The following is a 21968-nucleotide window of genomic DNA, read 5'->3' on the forward strand; positions in this document are numbered from 1 at the left end:
GAATCAAGATGTTTCCTTCCTCTCACAGCAAAGCTTTAACTTTAACTAATTATCAAACCCTTCATGAGCTCAGCTGGGTGAACTGAACAGGATCTCCAGAACTGAGATTAGAAACCACAGTTTAACTGTTAAAGGCTGCAGATGCTGCCTGAATCAGTTTGTCATCAGAATTTAGACATTTTTATTGGTATTTCATTTAGGATGAAGTTTAAAATTTCATAGAGAGAACATTGATGCTGCACCAGCTGAGGATTAAACACAGTTCAGCATGAAGCCTCAGCTTTGTTTGTATTCTGAGACTGAATGAACAAATCTGTACTTACATCTCACATTAAGAGTGACCTCAGGAGAGAGAAGGTTCTGACCCAGTACACCACAGTGATACCTGCCTACATCCTCGCTGCTGACCGGCTGCAGGTGGAACTGGTCAGTCCTGGAGGATAAACGATGTCCATTTCTGTGCCAGGTCAATGTTGGTCTGACTGTCAGTCTGCAGGTGGTTTTACATGTGAGAGTGACTTTATCTCCCTCTATCACTCTCTCAGGAACCTCCACCTGGAGATCTGAGAACCAGAGAAACAAACTCAGATTAGCTGAATGAGTCTATCAGTGGTGTTGATGATCTACTGCTAATACGTCGCTGTTAAACACTTCATTGTGCTGCTGACCAACTCTGACTAATGTACTGCAGTTATTCTTTGAGCAACATTGCTTTTAAACATTTTAATATTTTTTGGCAAACTGCATTTTTCAGCCCATCTTTGCTCTGAAAAGACTCCACCTTTCCTGGATGCTGCTTTTCTGAAGTATAACATCATGATTACAATCATACTTGCATCACCTGTTTCAAATCACATTATTACTTTATCTCATTACTACTCTTAAACTACATTTACATTTACAGCATTTAGCAGACGTTCTTATCCAGAGCGACTTACAAGAAGTGCTTTGTCAATCTAGAGAAAGTATCTTTGCTACCCCACTACCCTATCCCAGCTTCTTAAGAATATGTTGCAGGACTGAATGGCAGAAAAGGATGTCTATTTACAAATGAGATGAGACGAAACCTGAAAGATCCTGCGTTCATAATGTCTGTAATAAATACAAGTCACATTTTAGAATCACTGCTTTCTTATTGTAGAACACGTCTGGACTGAATTCTGGTTCTCCAGTTCTAAGTAGTGTTTTTCTCAGGTGTTTTATGAAGGATTGATGTGATTATATTACAGAAATGCTTTGTGATCTTGAACACCAGTGAATGACGTACAGCATTTTTGTAACATTGTGGAGCGATGAGGAGGTGGACACATGCGCGTAGATAAGTGAGATTTATTTGGGTCAAATCCACCATGATGGTCAAGACAGTCCAAGTTCAATGAGCCAACACGAAGAGAATGATGGGTAGAGAAAACAACAAAGGAACACAGGATAAATACAACAGAATCTGGAAAACACCAAAACAACACACTAGCATAGAAAACACTTCAAACAGCACAAAGACCAGTGCTAGACTAGGGAACACACAGGGCTCCAATACAACTGGGGACAACGAGGGTTCACAAAATACAGGTGGAAAATAAGTGGGAACATTCAAGGGCGGCGTCAAGAAACAAGGGGGCAGAACTAGGAGGAAACCAAACAAAGAAGCACATGGACGTGCAAACAAACTCACATGGAAGACTGGGAGGGGCCAATCGTGAAAGTTTAATTTTTGCTGATGGATCTTACCTGTGACTGAAAGATCAACTCCACCTCTACCTTGATTCTTTCCACCAGGTTTGTCTGTTATAAATCTGAAGTAATATTTACTTTGATCCTTTTCTCTCACATCACTCAGTCTGAGAGTGCAGTCATTGTGTTCATCTCCGAGGTACTGAACTCTGCCTCTGTACTCTGGATTATCTGACAGATCAGGAGGCTCTGAACCTTGACCCCACTCTTTGGTCCAGAAAGCTTTTGGGACTGAGTGACCTTTTGGATATCTATAAATGCAGCGCATGGTCACTTCAGACCCCTTTGGAGCACATATATATTTAGAGAAGTAACGCACAGCCCACCCATCCTGAGCAACAATTTCTGCGACACAAAACACAGAAATGTGTAAATTCTCACTGTCTGGGTCTCAGTCAGTAAAAATGCTGCATAAAGTCTCCACTTCAGCTCATTTCTAAGATGGTTCATTTCAGTTTTGAATAATTGAATAATAATTTACGGTTTTAAATAATCAGCTGTAATAATTTGAGCTCATTTGGAGATAAAAACACAGTGAGAAGCTACACAGGTCTTACAGTAGTTTAGATCAACTGACCACAGTATCATATCTAATAATAAACCCATAACTGTACAGAGTTCAGTGAGAAGTAGCAGCTCAGACTCACCAGAGATGAAGATCAGAACCAGCAGAGAAACAGTCAGAGACATTCTGAGTGAGATCAGCAGGTCAGCCTGTGATCATAACACAAACAACAAAACACTGTTTATTTTCAAAAATGTTAAAAAAAGTTGTTTTGAGAATCAACAATATGCATAAATCTGATAAACCACTTTCAAACTACAAAGAGCTGCGAGTTCATACCTGCCGTTGCTCCATTAGGAGCTATTATGAACTGAACACTTTCTACAGGCCTCATATTAATGCTGCATCACTGATGCTCTTAGTGTCTCACTGATGTTTTTTAAGTGCTCTTAGTGTCTCACTGGTTGTTCTATTGTGAAGATTATCAAAGAGACTGAAAGTAAAACTACACGTAACCTAAAGACCGTAAAAGTATAAATATCAGTTCATTTCTCTGTCCAATAACTATAAACTCTCTACTTCCTGATCAAGCAATGAGAGGATTTTCTTACCTTCATTAAGTGATGATCATCTCCTGAACAAAGACCGAATAAGAACAGAAGAGCTTCATCAGTTTAAACAGTCGGTGTGAATGTGGTTAAAGTCTTTCTGTCTCCTCACATCCTGACGACTGTTCTTCTTCTTTCTCCTGAGTCAGTCCTTCATTCTTCAAGTACACAAGACTCACTTATTCTCCTTACAACCTGAATATGGTCAAATTATTGAAAGAACTGCTCCACGGTGAAGAATATTAACGAGACTCTTCTGAGACGATTAACATTTTCCCTATTAAATCAACAGCGTTTCACCTTCTTCTTGTATGTAGACCGTGTGAGTGAGTTCAACTGACCAGCAGCTTCATATATTCACACTACAACTTCCTTTCTCTCTGAACTTTCACAGCAGCTCTCATGATGTCACTCTGATGATGAACAGAATGCTGCTCAGTTTCTGAGAGCTAATGCTAAAAATACACTGCAGCACACACAGCATTATGGGTTAGAGGGTAACTGGTGATGAGCTTCAGTGACTGAGGACGACCCCTCATTAAGAGACCTGCATTAATGCTGATGATACTAACTTGTGAAGGACTTTTAGGGGCAGATTTACTAACTTCATCCACTGACTAACGCTGCCCAGTAATGATGCGAGAGAACATTACTGTGGTGAACTTGGTTGTAGAAAGTATGTTGTTGGTCCTGACAGGGGAATTAAATTGAGATCTGTAGGCCGTCCTGTGTTCATAGTGTTTTTATGATACTTCATGTTATGACTGAAAGTCATTCAACCCCCCCAAGTGCTGCAAAAACAACCAGCATCTGTAGTTTATTAAATGAAACTGCCACTGTGAGACTCTTTATTAGATCCTGTTGTGGTGTTTGCGGTGAAGAAAAAGTAGAGATGAATTGATATTTACACATAGAAACACCAGAAATCAAGAGTGCAATCTGTAGTATTTATATGCCTGTGTGACGCAGAAGGGAATCAGATTCTGTCAGGGATTCATCACAATAACTGGCACCAGTTGCACCGTCTATATATACATTCAAACTAACGTTTTGTGTAAGTAATAAGTCTGTAAATTATATAAGTTGTATAATTTGTACATGATTTTACTAAGTTTGGTTACTAGGTTTGACTGTTAGTAAATCAGAGCACCACACAAACTAGTTTTATAACTAACACAGAGCTTAAGAGCTTACTAGTAACTAAATTTTGACACGTCCTCCTAAGTAGGTGAAAGTGTTGTGGAATGCAAATGCAACCTCATAGAAAGCACAATGAAATGCTAAATGCTCCGATTTTACTTACATCTCCAGCCATGGCTCTGGTTCTAACTTCGAACATTAGCCACTTCGCAATGAGATGCTGCTTGAAACAGCTGCCAAAGTGTTTACACCATGTTGCAGTTGTGACAATTAGCCAGATAGCATCATTTAAAAATCGAAGAAAAGAGAAAATCTGACAATAAAAATGCTATTTACTCTTCTTACAGCAAACGTACAAAGTGCTGCTCATCTCCTCTCAGAGCTGCTTCAGGATCAGATTCCTCCCTGTTTTAGATCTCAGGCTCAGAATCAGATCCTAGCACAGCAGAGCTGCTCTGACAGGCCTTGTGAAGATCAGAGCAGCTCTGCACAAACACACTCATTAGCTGTACAGACCAATGGAGCTTAGCTTTAGCTTCAGCAGATGGACATATGGAGCTGATTCACAGTGGACTGGACACTATGAGACTCTAACCAACATTAGAGTAGAAGCACTACATGAGCAGCATTTGGAAAGACTGATTTTTAGTTCCGACCTGATGTCATTTCCTGTGTAACTTCAGTACAGAGTTAGTCTTGTTCACATTTAGAAGCAGTGAGTCAAACAGTTCTCAGTGCAGCACAAACTTTTATCAAGTAGAAATCAAACTGCACAAGAGTAGGAAACACTTTACAATACTTTTATACTGAATACGTAATTGATCAGGAACTAAGCAGGAATGAATAAGTAGTGCTGCATTAACACATAAGTACCTACTCTTAACTACAAAGGACTACTAGTTAACTACTTAGTAGCTAATAGTGAACGAATGCTCAGGGCATTTCACTGCTAACTGAACAATAATTACTGAGTCTTTTAGAGAATTACTTAGTAACTATGGTTTCTTACAATAACTACTCATAAATTACCAACCAGTACAACAGTAATTGCTCAAGAACTGAGTTTGATATGGTTCTGTTGAACTATTACGTGATATACCTATACCTGATATACCTATATTCCAACACTTGTACCAGTACTGTAATACATTACACAGTGTGCAGTCTCTACAATGTAATTGATTTTAACCCCTATTTCTGTTAACAGAAACAGGTATCCTCAGAGAAGGCTGCGGGCATCACACCACACCATGATGACTGGTGTCCCTCATGTATTGTAGTGTGAACTAATTTCCATATCAGACTACAAATGTGACAACTGATAAAATACTACAGTATGCAGTGGACCAGTCTGCTTACCTCTCATCTTTAGAAAAGGAAACACCATTCTTTTCAGCAGAAGTAATTGTGCCAATATTTCTTCTGAACAATATTTCTGTAAAGTCCTCTCGAGATCAGTATCAATTTAAGAGAGGACGCATAGAAATATCTGCCTGTGTACATGTCCTGCCTTCAAATTCATTTGGTTCTAAATATTACCTAGTGATTATGTGATTACTGTCTCTTAAATAATTAATGAGAAACACATTGTAATTCATTATTAATGAGCTAGGAATTAATGATGATCAGGAACAGCATTATAAAGTGAAACATATTGTAATTCATTATTAATATGCTAGAAGTTAATGATGATCTGGAACAGTATTAAAAATTGAAACACATCATAACTCACTACTAACGGACTAGGAGTTATTGATGCTCAGGAACAGTATTATAAAGTGAAACACATGGTATGTCACTATTAATGAACTAGGAGTTAATGATGATCTGCAACAATATTATAAAGTGAAACACATAACTCATTGTTCATGAACTAGTTGATATTATTATCTGGAACAGTATTATAAACACATTGTAACTCATTATTAATGATAATAATGACATAAACAATTCAAGTTTTTAACTCTTTGATAAAACCAGCAAACTCTTGATGAACATGTCAGAATTTATTCATGATCAGATGTTGGTTCCTACTGCCATCTAGAGGCATTTAGCTGTAATTACATGCACACTGTACTATGAAGCCCATCACTGACTGATATCTGAAGCTCTGTGGCAGCTCACCTGACACTTCATCCATCTTTCTCTTCTGCTCCCTCATATTTCTTATTTCTTCTTATTTTTAACAATATTGTTGCTATATTATGTAATAAATTTATTAAATGTTTTATTTCATACCTACTTCAGTTCTAGTTAAGGTGCAAATGTGGAATATGTAGATTATATGTTAGTTAGGAGGAAAATAACAAGACAGACATCTATGAACTCATTTAGAAGGGAAAATCACAACAAGTAGGGGAAATGAGAAACTTGCATCGTTATAGGCTTAATATTGCAGAAGTGGTGGATAGCACTGGTCACCCGACCTGAGCTCGATTCAGGGAATCAAACCCAGGCTGGGCTTTATATTGGAAGCTTGCATGTATCCCATGTTTGTGTGGGTTTCCTCCAGGTGTCCTCTGGTTTCCTCCAACAGTCCTTAGGTATGCAGTCAGATGAACTGGGGACTTTGTTTATGTTAAACTAAAATAATCAGCGGTAACTACAATGAAAACAAAATCAATCCTGAGTACCTAAAGGTGCCTAACAGGTTTTTTTTGTAGGAATGTCACTGTTGTTTCCTGAAAGAACTTTTGAAAAGTTTCAGAACTTTTTTAACTGCACTTCCAAGGCAAGAACCATTCTGGGATCTTTATTTAGAGTTTAGTTAGAGTTTATCATGCAATTAGAATTTACTAATAAAAGCTTAAACATTTTTAATAAAATATTAACATAAGTGCTACTAATCAGTAAATGCTCTCTATAAAAAAAGTTTTTCATAATAATGCAGGAAAAACTAACAAGCACTGACAGCACTTGATGTCAGTTTTCCTAAAATATTTAACATTTAAACAATGAGCACATGACACACATCTCTCTCTCTCTCTCTCTCTCTCTCTCTCTCTCTCTCCTTCACTGGATGGAGTCAGTCACCATTTTTGTTCACAGTCTGAAAGAAAAAAAGAACAAAGTAGACTATAACCAAAAAGTCTCTGAGTATCGTTCATCAGAAGGACTGGAATGAACAGTGTGTTAGGGAAAGAGAGAATGAAGCAGAGGAGGAGAAATGAAGAAATGTGGACTTTGTAGGAATTCTTTATAAATCTGAACGTCGGACTGAACTGAGTTTCTGAAGAGACACTTACTGCAAGTGTGTTGTACAAATCATCAGAGGACCTGGACACGGGGTCAAGAGCTGTGTACGTGTCGTCCTTAGCATTAGGGTCAACGTTCTGGAGAAAGAAGAGAGGTGTAGATTTATTTAAACCGAAAATAGGCCTGTCATGATAACAAAATTTTCAGAACGATATATTGTCCCAGAAATTATTGCGATAAACGATAATATTGTCATTTTAAAGTGCCATTATAGAATTTTTTCTTGCTTCTGGTCTCCCCAAAGGAGCTTTAAGACAATGTGCCACAATAATAATATAGTAGCATAATAGTACAATTACACCACTTTAACGTGAAATGAACTTTTTTATTATTAAGAACAGACATTTGGCTTCCAATATGAAAATATTTAATATCCCAAATAAATAAAACAAATAAAATACAACCACACTTGGGCTCTGTGGATTCTGAGAAAATTGCACAAAATATTAAACAGACCTTTATAACAAAATAAACTCTTTAACAAAAAGTGCAAAAGAATGGCATCGCAACATTAAGTAACAACATAAATATTAAAGTAACATTTACATTAATTCAACTTTTTTAAACTCTGAACATAACACAAAGGTACTTGGAGTCTCTCTTATCTGACCATATATGTATATGCTATAAATCACAGTGATACGAATCACAAATTCACAAAAAGTTTATAAATGTTTGCTTTTCGACCGGATTTAACGGCAGCATCTCTTTGGCTATATCTGTGAGTGTGCGCCATTTTGGGCTATCGCGTTTGTATTTACACTGCCGAGCAAAGGCATCCGTAATAGCCACCTGACGGGAAGACCCCTCTCCAGCTCGGGAAGACCCCTCTCCGGCTCGGGAAGACCCCTCTCCAGCTGAAGTTTTTGTTTTCAGCTCGGAAAACTGGGCTGGATGGTTGTGCTTTAAAAGTGGCCTCAGGTTAGTTGTATTTCCAGCTTTCGTTGACACCGTTTTGAAACAAAGTCGACATACCGGCTCGTTCACATTGATGGGTTCTCCACGCTCATTTGGCTTAAAGCCAAAATACTCCCACACCGGAGCCGTGGAATGTGGCTTTAAAAGAAAGTCCATCTGGACTGGACGACTCTAAACGTTCTTGCTGGAGCTGTTTAGTTTTAAGAAAGTCCTATTAGCCTCGAATACGTTCGCGAGCTAACACATCTCCACCTGTGTGTGTGGAGGCACTGTTTTTGACGCATGCGCTCTCCGTGTACTGCACTCATTTCCTAACCGGTACATGTCGCTCTCTGATCACAGATTCGTCTTCCCTTCCCAAATTAGTGTTAAGGGGGGGGGGGGGGGGGGGGGGCGAGAGAGCAGCACTGCGTGACTTTCTGAAATCTAACGTAGTTGCGGTTTATTCTCATGTAAACAAATTTGCGCGGAAACCCAGTGGCCAATTATCGACATCGGCAAAAATGATCGCGGTAAAAAAAATTATCGTAAGATAAGTCGATAATGTAATTATCGCGACAGGCCTAACCGAAAACAATCAGTATATAATGTTAGACTTGAAGTACTGCTCTGTTAAACAACGAGACAGTGAACAAACTGGCATCAAATGTCAGTAAACATGATGTGTTGTGGTCATGTTTACTGACAGATAGTTATTGATAAATTGACTACATTATAAACCATGTTTGGACTTTTAAAGTTCATTGTTTGCTTCCATACTTTTGGTCTGTAGTGTCCATTAAGTGTTTCTCTGTGTGGAGGTGCTGAGACTGAATCATAGACTGTGCTACATTACAGAACAGTAGTGTAGAGATGAGTTACAGCAGCACAAACACTAAATTTTGCAATTCAGCTTCAATACAATAGCTGTAACAGCTCACCTGGTCATCTTCCTCCATTGTTCTCTTCTTCTTCATCTTCTTGTTCCTGCTTCCAGAAAAGAGTTAATGTGTTATCAGAAATAAATCTGATTGAATATTACATTATACTGTTATGACTTGTGCTGCTACAATAATAATGTGCCAAAGTTAGAGACCTCCTTTAATTTATTTCATTTCCAATCAAAATTATTATTAATTTGTTCATTTTTCAGGAGATATTTGTCTGGAAGTTAAATACAAGTTAATCAAAAAAAGTTAAGTTAAAGAAAAAAATAATGGAAATATCAAATCAATCTCCCTAACTGGAGAAATAATGATAAAACATAGAGAACAGTGAAGTCATAACAATCAACCAAGACCTGGTAGCCACCAAAAATAGACCCCATCAGATAAACAACATATTTAGAGCTCAAGCTCGACTCTTGATTCAGATCTGAAAACATCCACTGAGTTTCTAACCATCCTTCCACTGTGAGAAGACAACTCAACAATATGAGTCTGAAAGGATGTGTAGCTGTCAAGAAGCCCTCACTGAGAAAAGGAAACAAACACATCAAAAAAAGAAAGTGCTGGTTTTCTGAGAATAATTAGCTGACCACTCCACTCCAGAACATTTCAGATCTTAGGGTTAATGAACCTGTTTGATTATTTGGACCATAAATAGCAGAAACTCTCCTGTAAAGTATGAAAGAGTAGAACTTCTGTTAAATATTGTTTTTCACTGTTTGTTGTTCCTAATACAACAAATTAAGGGTGGTCTCTAACTTTGTCTCTGTACTGTCAGGACTATTTTCAGTACTCTTTATTTTTGCTATATCAAAGACGATGGAAAAAATTAATGCAGGTGTATCAAAATAACAGACATTAACATAAATGCTCATTCTTACATCAAGAAAACAACAGCAATTAAGGTTGCAACCCCACAGAGTCCGACTCCAACCACCACATATAGAATAATGGAGTATTCTGCTGAGAGACATGGACAGAAAACCAGAGCAGGTGATACATTCTATCATTGAATAATACATTACACATTATACATTATATATATATCAACTTAATTATTGAATTACCTTTTATAATGACAGGCACTGCAGCTGACTTTATAGACCCATGATCATTCTGAGCCAAACAGTAGTACCATCCACTGCTTTTGGAGTCAACAATGAAGCTGTAACTCTTTCTAGGTCCTACAGGTGAGCTTTCACCTTCTTTAAACCAGGTGTAGTTTTGCACAGTTGCATCACTGCTGCAGGTCAGAGTCACTGAACTGCCCTCCAGTGTTTCACCAGAGAAAGTGAAGGACACTGAGATGCTCTTTGGAGGATCTAAAATCAGGATATCAGCACTCAGTGATCTACTCAGGACATTAGATATTTAGTAATGGGAAATGCTACAAAATATACAGTGAATATCAAGAAGAAATAAACACACACTCACACAAAACATTCAGAGTTAGAGCTTCAGAGAGCTTCTCTCCATGTTCATTACTGGACCTGCACTTGTATTGTCCACTGTCCACAGAGCTGATCTCCTTCATTGTGTAAGTCTTTCCTTTTCCTACTATTGTTGTTCCTTTAATCCAGTTATATTCCACAGGTGGGTTTGCATCACTGCTGCAGGTCAGAGTCACTGAACTGCCCTCCACTATTTTACCAGAGGGACTGATGGACACTGAGATGCTCTTGGGGCCATCTAGAGGTAGAATAAGACAATCCACATTATGGAACTGCTTTTGTGTTTGAAGTAACATATTGGTAGTATCCTGCTACTAGGTCACGCGAACATGGACATGAACAGGTTCACAAGAGGTGCTGCAACTGTGGTAGAAGAAACATTTATTGTAAATAAATTGTTGTTTTGATAGCTTCTTCACAAAATGTTACTAATACTTTGCCTCATCTTTTTGATATACAATTTGTAAAATCCATTCATGATGGAGAGGTACATGCAGGGCATTATAAGACAAAATAGTCCCCAAAGAAAACATCATTTTTCAGGTGCACGCTAGGGGTCAGTGATCACACTTACCAGGGTGTACGGTGAGCAGCTGGAGGTTAGGTGTTTTGCTCAAGAGCTCCTCAGTCACATCCTCTCAGCACTGGGCATTCACTAACCTCCAGCCCATGACTTTACCCAAAAGTATGTCAGAAGTAGTGAACATGCACCTTTGTGCATATAAGCTTTGAAGGCATTCTCAATTCACAGCTGGGAGATATAGTGATGTGGATCTGGCAAATGCCTTTCCCTTCTAGATAGGCTAACAGTTCCTATGAGACCTTATGAAGGGCTTTTGTTTTTTGGGATCTTATCTGGAAGGCCTCTTATCTGGAAGGTCCACAATGTTAGTTATGCTCTAGGTTGTGACAGAGTCCACATACTTCTGGCCATTTAGAATGTCACAAGTCACAATGACGAACTACTGGTGGTGTGGTATGCTGTGTAGCTCGCCAAAGATTTCAAGGTGTAATTGCTGTCAGTACAGCAGTACAGCAGGGGTGGGGGTGGGGTGGGAGCCCCAGTCTCACTGCTGAGAAGAGAGGCAGTACAGTTCCTGACCAAGAACTCAATTTCCCTGTCAATGCCAGGCCACCCCTTGATATTCTTGCACAGTCATTTGACCCTGACTATACCCAATGGCATAGAACACGCACATAGAGAACTTAGGACCACTGTACAGAGCCCTTGTGCAAGACACGTGTCATTCCAGCAGTACAGGTCATCCCTCAACCTGACATGAGGAGACAGTTTGTCAGGCATTTATTCATCTCAGCTCTAACTGATGTATATTGAAAACTGAGAGAGGAAGGGGTTGGCTGCCAAAGTGACACCCTGCCTCCTGAAGCAGTGTTTGAAAGAGCTTAATGAAATCATGTTCCACTTGGGCTGGGCTCCATGCAGTAGACGACCTGGGAATTGAGCCCTGTCCAGTGTGAACCAAAGGCGGTAGTTATCCTGCTACAGGCAGTCAGCTCAGCGATGAAGACAAGGAGGTTTGTGGCCAGTGCTTTACATAGCCACAAGAGTGGTGAGTGCCTAGTGTTCTGTCAGTAGGGTAAACTCACGTTTGTATAAGTTTGTATAACTTATGCCAGAGCCTCCTGCTCCCACACAGAGTATCTCTGTTCTGTGGGACTGAAAGCATGGGAGGTGAACGCGATTGGCCTTTCCACCTCCCTTTGCACCTAGTCCAGGACAGCACCAATGGTGGAAGAAGACATATTGCACGTAATGATGATGGGGCTGGCTGGGTCAAAGTGGGCCAAGACTAGTGGTGAGGTGAGCTGAGCCTTCAAGAGGTGCCTTACATCCAAGCAGGCTGGTGTACAGAGCTAGGGTTTGTCTTGTTTCTCAAGCTTGCATGGGGGGCCATCATGGTCAAATACTGTGGCAGGAAATGGAGAAAATGTGCTGTCATACCCAGGAAAGAGGCGACCTGGCTAGGTGTGGGGGGCTCAAGCACCCGACTAATGGCCTCTGTGTTTGAATGGAGGGGTTGATGCCCTCTGTTCAGTGACAAAAACCCCACAAACTTGAAGTCTGGGGCAGCAAAACACACTTCTCACTGCTGAGCATGAAGTAGTGTCATGCCAGCCAACTGAACATATGGTGGAGATGCTCATCATGACTCGTTACTGTGGCCCCATGGACTTCAGTGTCATTAAGGTAGATGGCCACACCTGGAATCCCTGTGAGAATGAAGGTCGTGACCTTCTGAATACAGCTGGGAGCTGAGCTCAGGCCAAAAGCCATGTGCTTATACCTGAAGACCAACCTGTGAGTGATAAAAGCAGTGAGATTGCAGCTGTCAGGGTGTACTGGCACCTGAGAGTAACCCTTGCAGAGATCCAACTTGGAAAAAGTTGGGCCATGAACTCATCTGTCTTTGGGAGGGGGCACTTATCTGTGATATTAGCCTTCTTACCATGCTTAAATCCACACAAATGCTCAGCCCTCCTGGAGATCCATACCTGCTTGGTTATGTCAGCTGCCAACATATTCTATAACTCTACTGAGATGGTATCCTCTAGTGCCAATGGAGAGTGGCAGAGGAGCTGTATGACCGGTGCCACCATAGGATTCACCAAGGGCTGGTGGGTGAAGACAGTGAAGCAGCCCAAACCGCTGAATAGTGCAGGCCATTGTTGTAGCCAGGGGTTGGCAACTGTGTGAATCGCTGAGCCTGTGGTGTCTAGGAGGGTAAAACCCAAACGAATGAAAAGGTCAAGGCTGAGGATTTGGGCCCATGACGTGTCACATGGAATTTTAACTTGGGTACTATCTTGTCACCATATCTCACCAGCAACTGAAGTGGAACCACAATGTCAATCTCTGAATTTGTATTGCCGTGCAAGATTATGAAGGGTGGTTCCAGCGGTGTGTGAGAGAAAAACAGTTTGCAAGTAGCCAGGTTTAGTTATGACACTGCGACTCCCATGTCTAGGAGGAGGGCCAGAGGGATATCATCAATTGTCAGTGAGCATGTTTTGAATGGTGATTGCCCTGTGTGGACAATGGTGGTCAGTGGCTGTGAGACTCTAGCAGGAGCACACTGACAAACGTAACTGAAATGATTCAAATTTCCACAATTAGTGCAAGGGTTTCGCTGCGTGGGGCAGGTCTCAGCTTTTGATCTATGTGCAGATGAGCAGCAGAAACGACACAGCCGGTAAACAACAGTCACATGGCCAAGAAGCTAACAGAATGGTTTCTGCCACACTGCTGTTGGGCATGGTGGTAGGAGGAGGGGCAGCACACTGTCCAAACTGGCTGCTAGGAAGTAGGTTGTAAACAAGGAACACGAGTGAACCCACAGCACCGGTGGCTCACCCGGCATTGGCAGGAAGGGAGAGGGTGGAGGCAGAAAACTTTTAGCCATCTTTTCGCCAATTTTGTTTGTCAACACAGCGCTAAACTTGGAACTCACTCCATTTATTCTCTATCACTACAACAAGAACCCAGTTCGCATGTGCAACAGCGACATGACGCAAGAGTATGTTTGGATGTGTCAGTAAGTGTATGTGGGTGTGTCAGACATGACATCGTAATCAGAAGGAAAATCTTTTTTTAGGGTCCAATTTAAGCAAATAAAACAATGTAAATTATTATGATTTGTGATTAATCAGCATTATATATTTTAATGGTTCATGTACACTAATTATTACATCACATGCATGAACTTTAAAAAAGACAAATTATAGGAAGGTGTATAGTTTTAATCATAAAATCCTATAGAAGTATATCATGTTTTATTGTAGATATTCATCATTAAATTCAGCACAGGGAGATTAAAAGAGGAGAGAGGAGATTTTTAGAACATGTACACAAAAGCTTCAACTAAAAGCACTTCATGATCTCAGATATGTCAGAGCATGGAAAACACAATGTGCAGTGGCTTTAGAATGGGGAGCAGGAACCCAAGTTTTACAGGGTGTGTAAGCTGCCTGCATAAACATATAAAAACATCATTATTTGAGATGTTTGAAATACAGTTTAGCATTAACCCTATACTTTCTGCTTCCTGAGACTGAAAAAAAATGTATCTGTACTTACATCTGACATTAAGAGTGACCTCAGGAGAGCGAAGGTCCTGACCCAGTACAGCACAGCGATACCTGCCTGCATCCTTCCTGCTGACCGGCTGCAGGTGGAGCTGGTCAGTACTGGAGGATAAATAACGTCCATTTCTGTACCAGGTGAATGTTGGTTGGACTGTCAGACTGCAGGTGGTTTTACATGTGAGAGTGACTTTATCTCCCTCTATCACTCTCTCAGGTACCTCCACCTGGAGATCTGAGATCAATAGAAAACAAACTCAGACAGTGGAGACTCACACTCGCTGAGTAAACCTATGTTTTGTGTTTATACACAAAAGTAATCACAGTTAATGAACTACTGCTAATGCAGCGCCGTTAAACACCTCAGTGTACTGATCAACTTTCTAACTTTGACAACTTGATGCAGGTGAGAATGAATATAAAACACTTCTGGACTGAATTCTGGTTGTACAGTTCTAAGATGTGCTATAAGGGACTGAGGTGATTATATTACAGAACTGCTTTGTGATCCTGAACACCAGTGAATGAAGTACAGTGTCTTATATCTGCTGATGGATCTTACCTGTGACTGAAAGATCAACTCCTCTGTCTCGATACCTTCCTCTAAATCTGTCATCTTTATATCTGCAGTGGTATGTACTTTGGTCTTTTTCAGTCACATTCATCAGTCTGAGAGTGCTTTGCTGTTGATCTCCATGGTACTGAACTCTGTCTCTGTAATATGGATCATTTAACAGATCTTCATCTGAAGAACGAATTGTGCTCCAGAAAGAATTCTGTGATGAGTCAATCACTAGATATCTGTACATGCACTTCATAGTCACTGTAGACCCATTTAGAGCACAGATATATTTGGGGTTGTAATGCACAGCCCACCCATCCTGAGCAACGACTCCTGCCACACAAAACACAGAAATGTGTAAATTATCACTGTTTGGGTCTCAGTCAGTAAAAATGCTGCATAAAGTCTCCACTTCAGCTCATTTCTAAGACGGTTCATTTCAGCTGAGTTTGAATAATCAGCTGTAATAATTTGAGCTCATTTGGAGATAAAAACACAGTGAGAAGCTCCACAGGTCTTACAGTAGGTTAGATCAACTGACCACATCATATATAATAATAAACTCATAACTGTACAGAGTTCAGTGAGAAGTAGCAGCTCAGACTCACCAGAGATGAAGATCAGAACCAGCAGAGAAACAGTCAGAGACATTCTGAGTGAGATCAGCAAAGCAACCTGTACAACAACATATAGTTTATCTTCAGTTATAAATGCTGTTTCAAATTTTATCAGTCCCTTTAATCAAATGTAAAGTTCCTCCTGCTTTGCTAGTACAGAAAAAGAGCTGTGGGTTCGTACATGCAGTTTCTTCCCTGTACATTAGAAGCCTTTTATATATTGAGCAAGTTTAATAGACCTCATTTAGTGTTATTCCTTATTTTGTTTTAAGCGCTTTAAAACACCAAACTATACTTGTTAATCTAAACATGAGCAAAGTAAATATTAGTCAACTTCTCTACTGAGTAGCTTTAAATTCTTTAAGAAGTATTTTCCTACCGTCATTAAACAGCGTTCATCTCCCGAGCACAAAGAACAAACAAGGAGAAGCTCCGTCAGTTTAAACAGTCATTTGAGTCAGGTTGAAGTGTTTGCGTCTTCTCAAACTCTGACAGCTTCTCTTCCTGTTTTCACTGAACCACCGAACACTGCACCAGACACGCTTGATTAAAAATGACTTTATTAAAAAGTGAATATCGTGAAAATCAGAACTGCAGAAATGTTGAAGGCTTTCAATGAGGCCCTTCGGAGATGGTGAATATTTTCCCCTTTAAATCCGTGACTTTTCACCTTGTCTTCTGTAGACAGAGAGCATCACCTCGACTGACCAGCAGCTCCATTTCTTCACACTAGAAATTTTGCACAGCACTTCTCACGACTCTCACGATGAGAGCAGACTGCTCAGCTTACGAGAGATGAATGTTAAAACCACACTACAACACACAAAGCCTCGTGGGTAAGAGGCTGACTAACTTTGACTGAGGATGAAGATGGAAGTGGACGTTTTCTTCTGGAGAGCAGCCTTAGTGTTGGTGATAATAAACTCTTTTACTTGTGAAGGACTTTCAGGGGCAGATTTACTAGCATTGTGCACTGTCACTACCTCTGCTTGGCATAAAAACATAGTTGTCACTTTCCTGAAATCTCATCATAAGAGAAATTAAATTCATATTGTCCAAAGATGAGACGAGAAAGAGATAATACTGCAGTAAATATGTTATTGCTGCAGACTGAGAGCTGTGGGCTATGCTGTGTTCACTGTGTTGTTATAATACTTAGGACTATGACTGAAAGGCATTCAGTCCCCCTATTGCTGTGTTTGGTTCATTACATTCAACTGAACTATCACTGTGATAGTCTTTGTCTGGCAGCGGTAGGATAAAAGGGGTGGAGCTGCTCTTTAGTGCCTATAATACCATAAAGGAACCCAATTAGAGGGGACTTTTATGTGGCAGCGGGGAGTTTAAATTCATGTGTTCTAAAGACGTACCAACCAAAGGCGGATGCCACTGACCAGGCCCTGCGGTCTCCGCTCAAGCACCATCAGGAACATAACTATAAAGCTTTTCTCTGCTCTGGAGATACTGTTCAGAGACTATTTGGTCCTGCTGGACCGGCACCCCACTTGTTATAGTTATTAATAAGAATAATAATATTAAATGCTTCAATTAACTGCTACAAGAGTTAAATATTCCTATTACAATTTGTAATGAGTTGCGTTTATTTAGAGTAAAAATGTCTGAACCATCCAAAAAAATAATAACAGTAATAATAATAGTAATAATAATAATAATAATATTATTATGTGTACCTCCAGCGGCGATGACCTTTCTGACAATCCCTTGTGTAACATCAAAGTTTCCAAGTGTGGCATGTGGTTTACAGCTACTGCTGATATTGCTGCAATCAGCAAGTTTTCCTTCTTTCACAACACTGTACTTCTCTCTCTCTCTCTCTCTCTCTCTCGCTCTCTCGCTCTCTCGCTCTTTCTCTCTCTTTTTCTAGTTCTAAGTAATCTGTATTCTACATGCCCTATTACGAGCAAATTGAACGATAAATATATAAAAAAATATATAAAATTACTGAATGGCTAAAAGAAGGACTGGCATATGCAGCCATGCGTGTAAATACCCTTCTTTCTCCACAATCCCTATAATCCATTCTAATTGACTGTAAAATCACAAAGCTAAGTGGAGAAAGCTGTGAAGCTCCTACACAAAGCACACTTTTCTATTCCAAACCTGCCTTAAATAAACACCCACTGAAGAACACACTGAGATGAGAATGGGGTCTTATGAAGTAAAAAGGGGAAGAAAAATGTCAAACGTTTGCAACACTGTAGTATAAACCACACTGTTACACTTTTAAAGCTCAGTGCTGGTTCTGCTTTTTTCACCCGCATTTCACAAAGGAACATTTCAAGCGGCATGGTAAGAAATTATTTGTTGCTTATCTTGTACGTGTCATTTGAGGACTTGAGGACGTTTCGCGAGAAAGTGATTCTTACTGATTCTTAATGCTGAAGGTTCTGAAGGTCAGCAGTGAAAGCTTCTGTTATGAGACTCATTCAAAAAGCTTTCCTGATATTTTGATACTTATATTGATACTTTTTTAGACCGTTGTGGTCTGTTAACATTGTTAGATGATAACATCTAACCCAAGATTACAGACTGCCCTGTTTGAGCCCTGTCAGCTGACCTCTGAGCTTAGATTGTTTCAGGTGTTCGGCTCTTAGCAGCTTGTTCTCGTAATCTTGTGAACTACACCGCGTTCCAAATTATTATGCAAATGATATGTTTCCCTGATTTTCCTAAATGAGTCAGTATAATAAAAGTCATCACCTGTTAGAATATAAATTGAATTTCATTGAACAAACCTCCCAATGATAACAGCATATTCTTCAAAAATAAAAAAAACTCAAAATGCACTGTTCCAAATTATTATGCACAGCAGAGTTTCAAAACATTTTATAGGTTGTAAAGAACTGAAAATGGTCATTTGTTGAATTTGCAGCATTAGGAGGTCACACTCACTGAAATCAAAAGCTATTTCAATCAAAAACATCCTAACAGGCCAAGTTACATGTTAACATAGGAACCTTTTCTTTGATATCACCTTCACAATTCTTGCATCCATTGAACTTGTGAGTTTTTGGAGAGTTTCTGCTTGAATTTCTTTGCATGTCAGAATAGCCTCCCAGAGCTGCCGTTTTGATGTGAACTGCCTCCCACCCTCATAGATCTTTTGCTTGATGATACTCCAAAGGTTCTCTATAGGGTTGAGGTCATGGGAAGATGGTGGCCACACCATGAGTTTCTCTCCTTTTATGGCCATAGCAGCCAATGACACAGGTATTCCTTGCAGCATGAGATGATGCATTGTCATGCCTGAAGATGATTTTCTCCGGAAGGCATGGTTCTTCTTTTTGTACCATGGAAGAAAGTGGAGAAACTCTATATACTTTGCCGAGGTCATTTTCACACCTTCAGGGACCCTAAAGGGGCCTAACAGCTCTCTCCCCATGATTCCAGCCCAAAACATGACTCCGCCACCTCCTTGCTGACGTCGCAGCCTTGTTGGGACATGGTGGCCATCCACCAACCATCCATTACTCCATCCATCTGGACCATCCAGGGTTGCACGAAACTCATCAGTAAACAAGACTGTTTGGAAATTAGTCTTCATGTATGTCTGGGCCCACTGCAAGCATTTCTGCTTGTGAGCACTGGTTAGGGGTGGCCGAATAGTAGGTTTATGCACCACAGCAAGCCTTTGAAGGATCCTACACCTTGAAGTTCATGGGACTCCAGAGGCACCAGCAGCTTCAAATACCTGTCTGCTGGTTTGTAATGGCATTTTAGCAGCTGCTCTCTTAATCCGATGAACTTGCCTGGCAGAAACCTTCTTCATTCTGCCTTTATCTGCTCTGAATCAGCCACAAATCTCTTCACAGTGCGATGATCACGCTTTAGTTTTCGTGAAATATCTAATGTTTTCATATCTCGTCCAAGGCATTGCACTATTTGACGCTTTTCGGCAGCAGAGAGATCCTTTTTCTTTCCCTTGGAACCTGTGGCTTGCTTAATAATGTGGAACATCCTTCTTAAGTAGTTTGTCTTTTATTGGGCTCACCTGGCAAACTAATTATCACAGGTGTCTGAGATTAATTTCAGTGATCCAAAGAGCCCTGAGACACAATACCATCCATGAGTCTAATTGAGAAACAAAAAAATTCATCTTTATGACACTTCAATCCAATTTGCATAATAATTTAGAACATGGTGTAAAAGCGGTCACCATAAGTGCTACCTTTTTAGAGCTGGGTTTTAAGCCCTGTGTGAACTGATGAATGAACAGCTTTTGTCCAGAAGATGCTCTTTTAGAACTATGACCTACACACCAACAATGTTGTTGACCATTGGAGTAGCCATTCTAATTAGAGCATTTCCTTTGATTGTATTTGTTGTATTCATTGACTGTACAGGTTACTATGATGGTGTCTCCAGGAATGATACTTTGTGCGTCTCTGGTGATTCAGTTCATGGTTCTGGGTGAGTCACAGCTGTTGCATAATTATTTCCTGTGAAGTCAGACTCAGAAAAAGCTAGTCATCAAAAAGAAAAAATGCTCCTAAATATCTCCATAGTTTCTCATAGGCAACAATGAGATCAGACAGAAAGTCAATGGAGACTGTCAATTCACCTGCTGCTCAGATACACCAGCAGGCACAACCTCCTTGTTTCTACCCTCATTGTCCAGTTTATCAGCTCCACTTACTGTATAGCTGCACTTTGTAGTTCTACAGTTACAGACTGTAGTCCATCTGTTTCTCTGATACTTTGTTACCCTGCTCTTCAGTGGTCAGGACCCCCATGGACCCTCACAGAGCAGGTACTATTTGGGTGGTGGATCATTCTCAACACTGCAGTAACATTGACGTGGTGGTGGTGTGTTAATGTGTGTTGTGCTGGTATGAGTGGATCAGACACAGCAGTGCTGCTTTTAAACACTGTGTCCTCAAGCGGCATGGTAAGAAATTATTTGTTGCTTATCTTGTACGTGTCATTTGAGGACTTGAGGACGTTTCGCGAGAAAGTGATTCTTACTGATTCTTAATGCTGAAGGTTCTGAAGGTCAGCAGTGAAAGCTTCTGTTATGAGACTCATTCAAAAAGCTTTCCTGATATTTTGATACTTATATTGATACTTTTTTAGACCGTTGTGGTCTGTTAACATTGTTAGATGATAACATCTAACCCAAGATTACAGACTGCCCTGTTTGAGCCCTGTCAGCTGACCTCTGAGCTTAGATTGTTTCAGGTGTTCGGCTCTTAGCAGCTTGTTCTCGTAATCTTGTGAACTACACCGCGTTCCAAATTATTATGCAAATGATATGTTTCCCTGATTTTCCTAAATGAGTCAGTATAATAAAAGTCATCACCTGTTAGAATATAAATTGAATTTCATTGAACAAACCTCCCAATGATAACAGCATATTCTTCAAAAATAAAAAAAACTCAAAATGCACTGTTCCAAATTATTATGCACAGCAGAGTTTCAAAACATTTTATAGGTTGTAAAGAACTGAAAATGGTCATTTGTTGAATTTGCAGCATTAGGAGGTCACACTCACTGAAATCAAAAGCTATTTCAATCAAAAACATCCTAACAGGCCAAGTTACATGTTAACATAGGAACCTTTTCTTTGATATCACCTTCACAATTCTTGCATCCATTGAACTTGTGAGTTTTTGGAGAGTTTCTGCTTGAATTTCTTTGCATGTCAGAATAGCCTCCCAGAGCTGCCGTTTTGATGTGAACTGCCTCCCACCCTCATAGATCTTTTGCTTGATGATACTCCAAAGGTTCTCTATAGGGTTGAGGTCATGGGAAGATGGTGGCCACACCATGAGTTTCTCTCCTTTTATGGCCATAGCAGCCAATGACACAGGTATTCCTTGCAGCATGAGATGATGCATTGTCATGCCTGAAGATGATTTTCTCCGGAAGGCATGGTTCTTCTTTTTGTACCATGGAAGAAAGTGGTATAAGTGGAGAAACTCTATATACTTTGCCGAGGTCATTTTCACACCTTCAGGGACCCTAAAGGGGCCTAACAGCTCTCTCCCCATGATTCCAGCCCAAAACATGACTCCGCCACCTCCTTGCTGACGTCGCAGCCTTGTTGGGACATGGTGGCCATCCACCAACCATCCATTACTCCATCCATCTGGACCATCCAGGGTTGCACGAAACTCATCAGTAAACAAGACTG

The 21968-nt window shown here is 40.2% G+C and overlaps 3 protein-coding genes across 4 annotated transcripts in view; 1 reads left to right on the plus strand and 2 right to left on the minus strand.

The window, feature by feature from the left end:
* LOC108413701 (sialoadhesin-like) overlaps positions 1 to 3085 on the minus strand; it is a 20548-nt gene extending 17463 nt beyond the window's left edge. Inside the window, exons 1-4 of the mRNA XM_037543284.1 lie at positions 2848 to 3085; positions 2379 to 2445; positions 1729 to 2076; positions 324 to 563 (exon numbers count right to left, since the gene is read on the minus strand). Of these exons, the coding sequence (XP_037399181.1) occupies positions 324 to 563; positions 1729 to 2076; positions 2379 to 2445; positions 2848 to 2853 (661 nt within the window). The 5' untranslated portion in view covers positions 2854 to 3085. The remainder of the gene's footprint in view (positions 1 to 323; positions 564 to 1728; positions 2077 to 2378; positions 2446 to 2847) is intronic.
* A 2890-nt stretch (positions 3086 to 5975) lies between these two features.
* On the minus strand, positions 5976 to 16337 carry LOC108413704 (B-cell receptor CD22-like). 2 transcript variants are annotated; one of them, XM_017686347.2, is made up of 10 exons: positions 16194 to 16337; positions 15806 to 15872; positions 15198 to 15530; positions 14631 to 14870; positions 10518 to 10772; positions 10151 to 10405; positions 9965 to 10043; positions 9078 to 9123; positions 7230 to 7316; positions 5976 to 7033 (listed from the first exon to the last, which is right to left on the minus strand). In XM_017686347.2, the coding sequence occupies exons 1-10, from the start codon at positions 16197 to 16199 to the stop codon at positions 7010 to 7012; spliced, it is 1392 nt and encodes a 463-aa protein (XP_017541836.1). In that variant the 5' UTR covers positions 16200 to 16337; the 3' UTR covers positions 5976 to 7009. The 2 variants fall into 2 exon arrangements, with proteins under 2 accessions (XP_017541836.1, XP_017541835.1); XM_017686346.2 differs by having other exon boundaries at positions 9965 to 10046.
* Positions 16338 to 20717: 4380 nt separating this feature from the next.
* Positions 20718 to 21968, plus strand: part of LOC108413703 — a 28357-nt gene continuing 27106 nt past the window's right edge. The window contains exon 1 of the mRNA XM_037543285.1: positions 20718 to 20723. Within this exon, the coding sequence (XP_037399182.1) occupies positions 20721 to 20723 (3 nt within the window). The 5' untranslated portion in view covers positions 20718 to 20720. The remainder of the gene's footprint in view (positions 20724 to 21968) is intronic.

This window comes from Pygocentrus nattereri, chromosome 12, assembly GCF_015220715.1.
Source record: "Pygocentrus nattereri isolate fPygNat1 chromosome 12, fPygNat1.pri, whole genome shotgun sequence".
NCBI lineage: Eukaryota > Metazoa > Chordata > Actinopteri > Characiformes > Serrasalmidae > Pygocentrus > Pygocentrus nattereri.

What these genes read in the sequence shown, in the direction of transcription:
- LOC108413704 (XM_017686346.2), bottom strand. An exon ending in GGTTCTGATCTTCATCTCTG is followed by an intron (nt 15,531 to 15,805) that starts GTGAGTCTGAGC and finishes TTTGTGTGGCAG; the next exon opens with GAGTCGTTGCTCAGGATGGG. An exon ending in ATTTGTACAACACACTTGCA is followed by an intron (nt 7,034 to 7,229) that starts GTAAGTGTCTCT and finishes TTTTTCTTTCAG; the next exon opens with ACTGTGAACAAAAATGGTGA.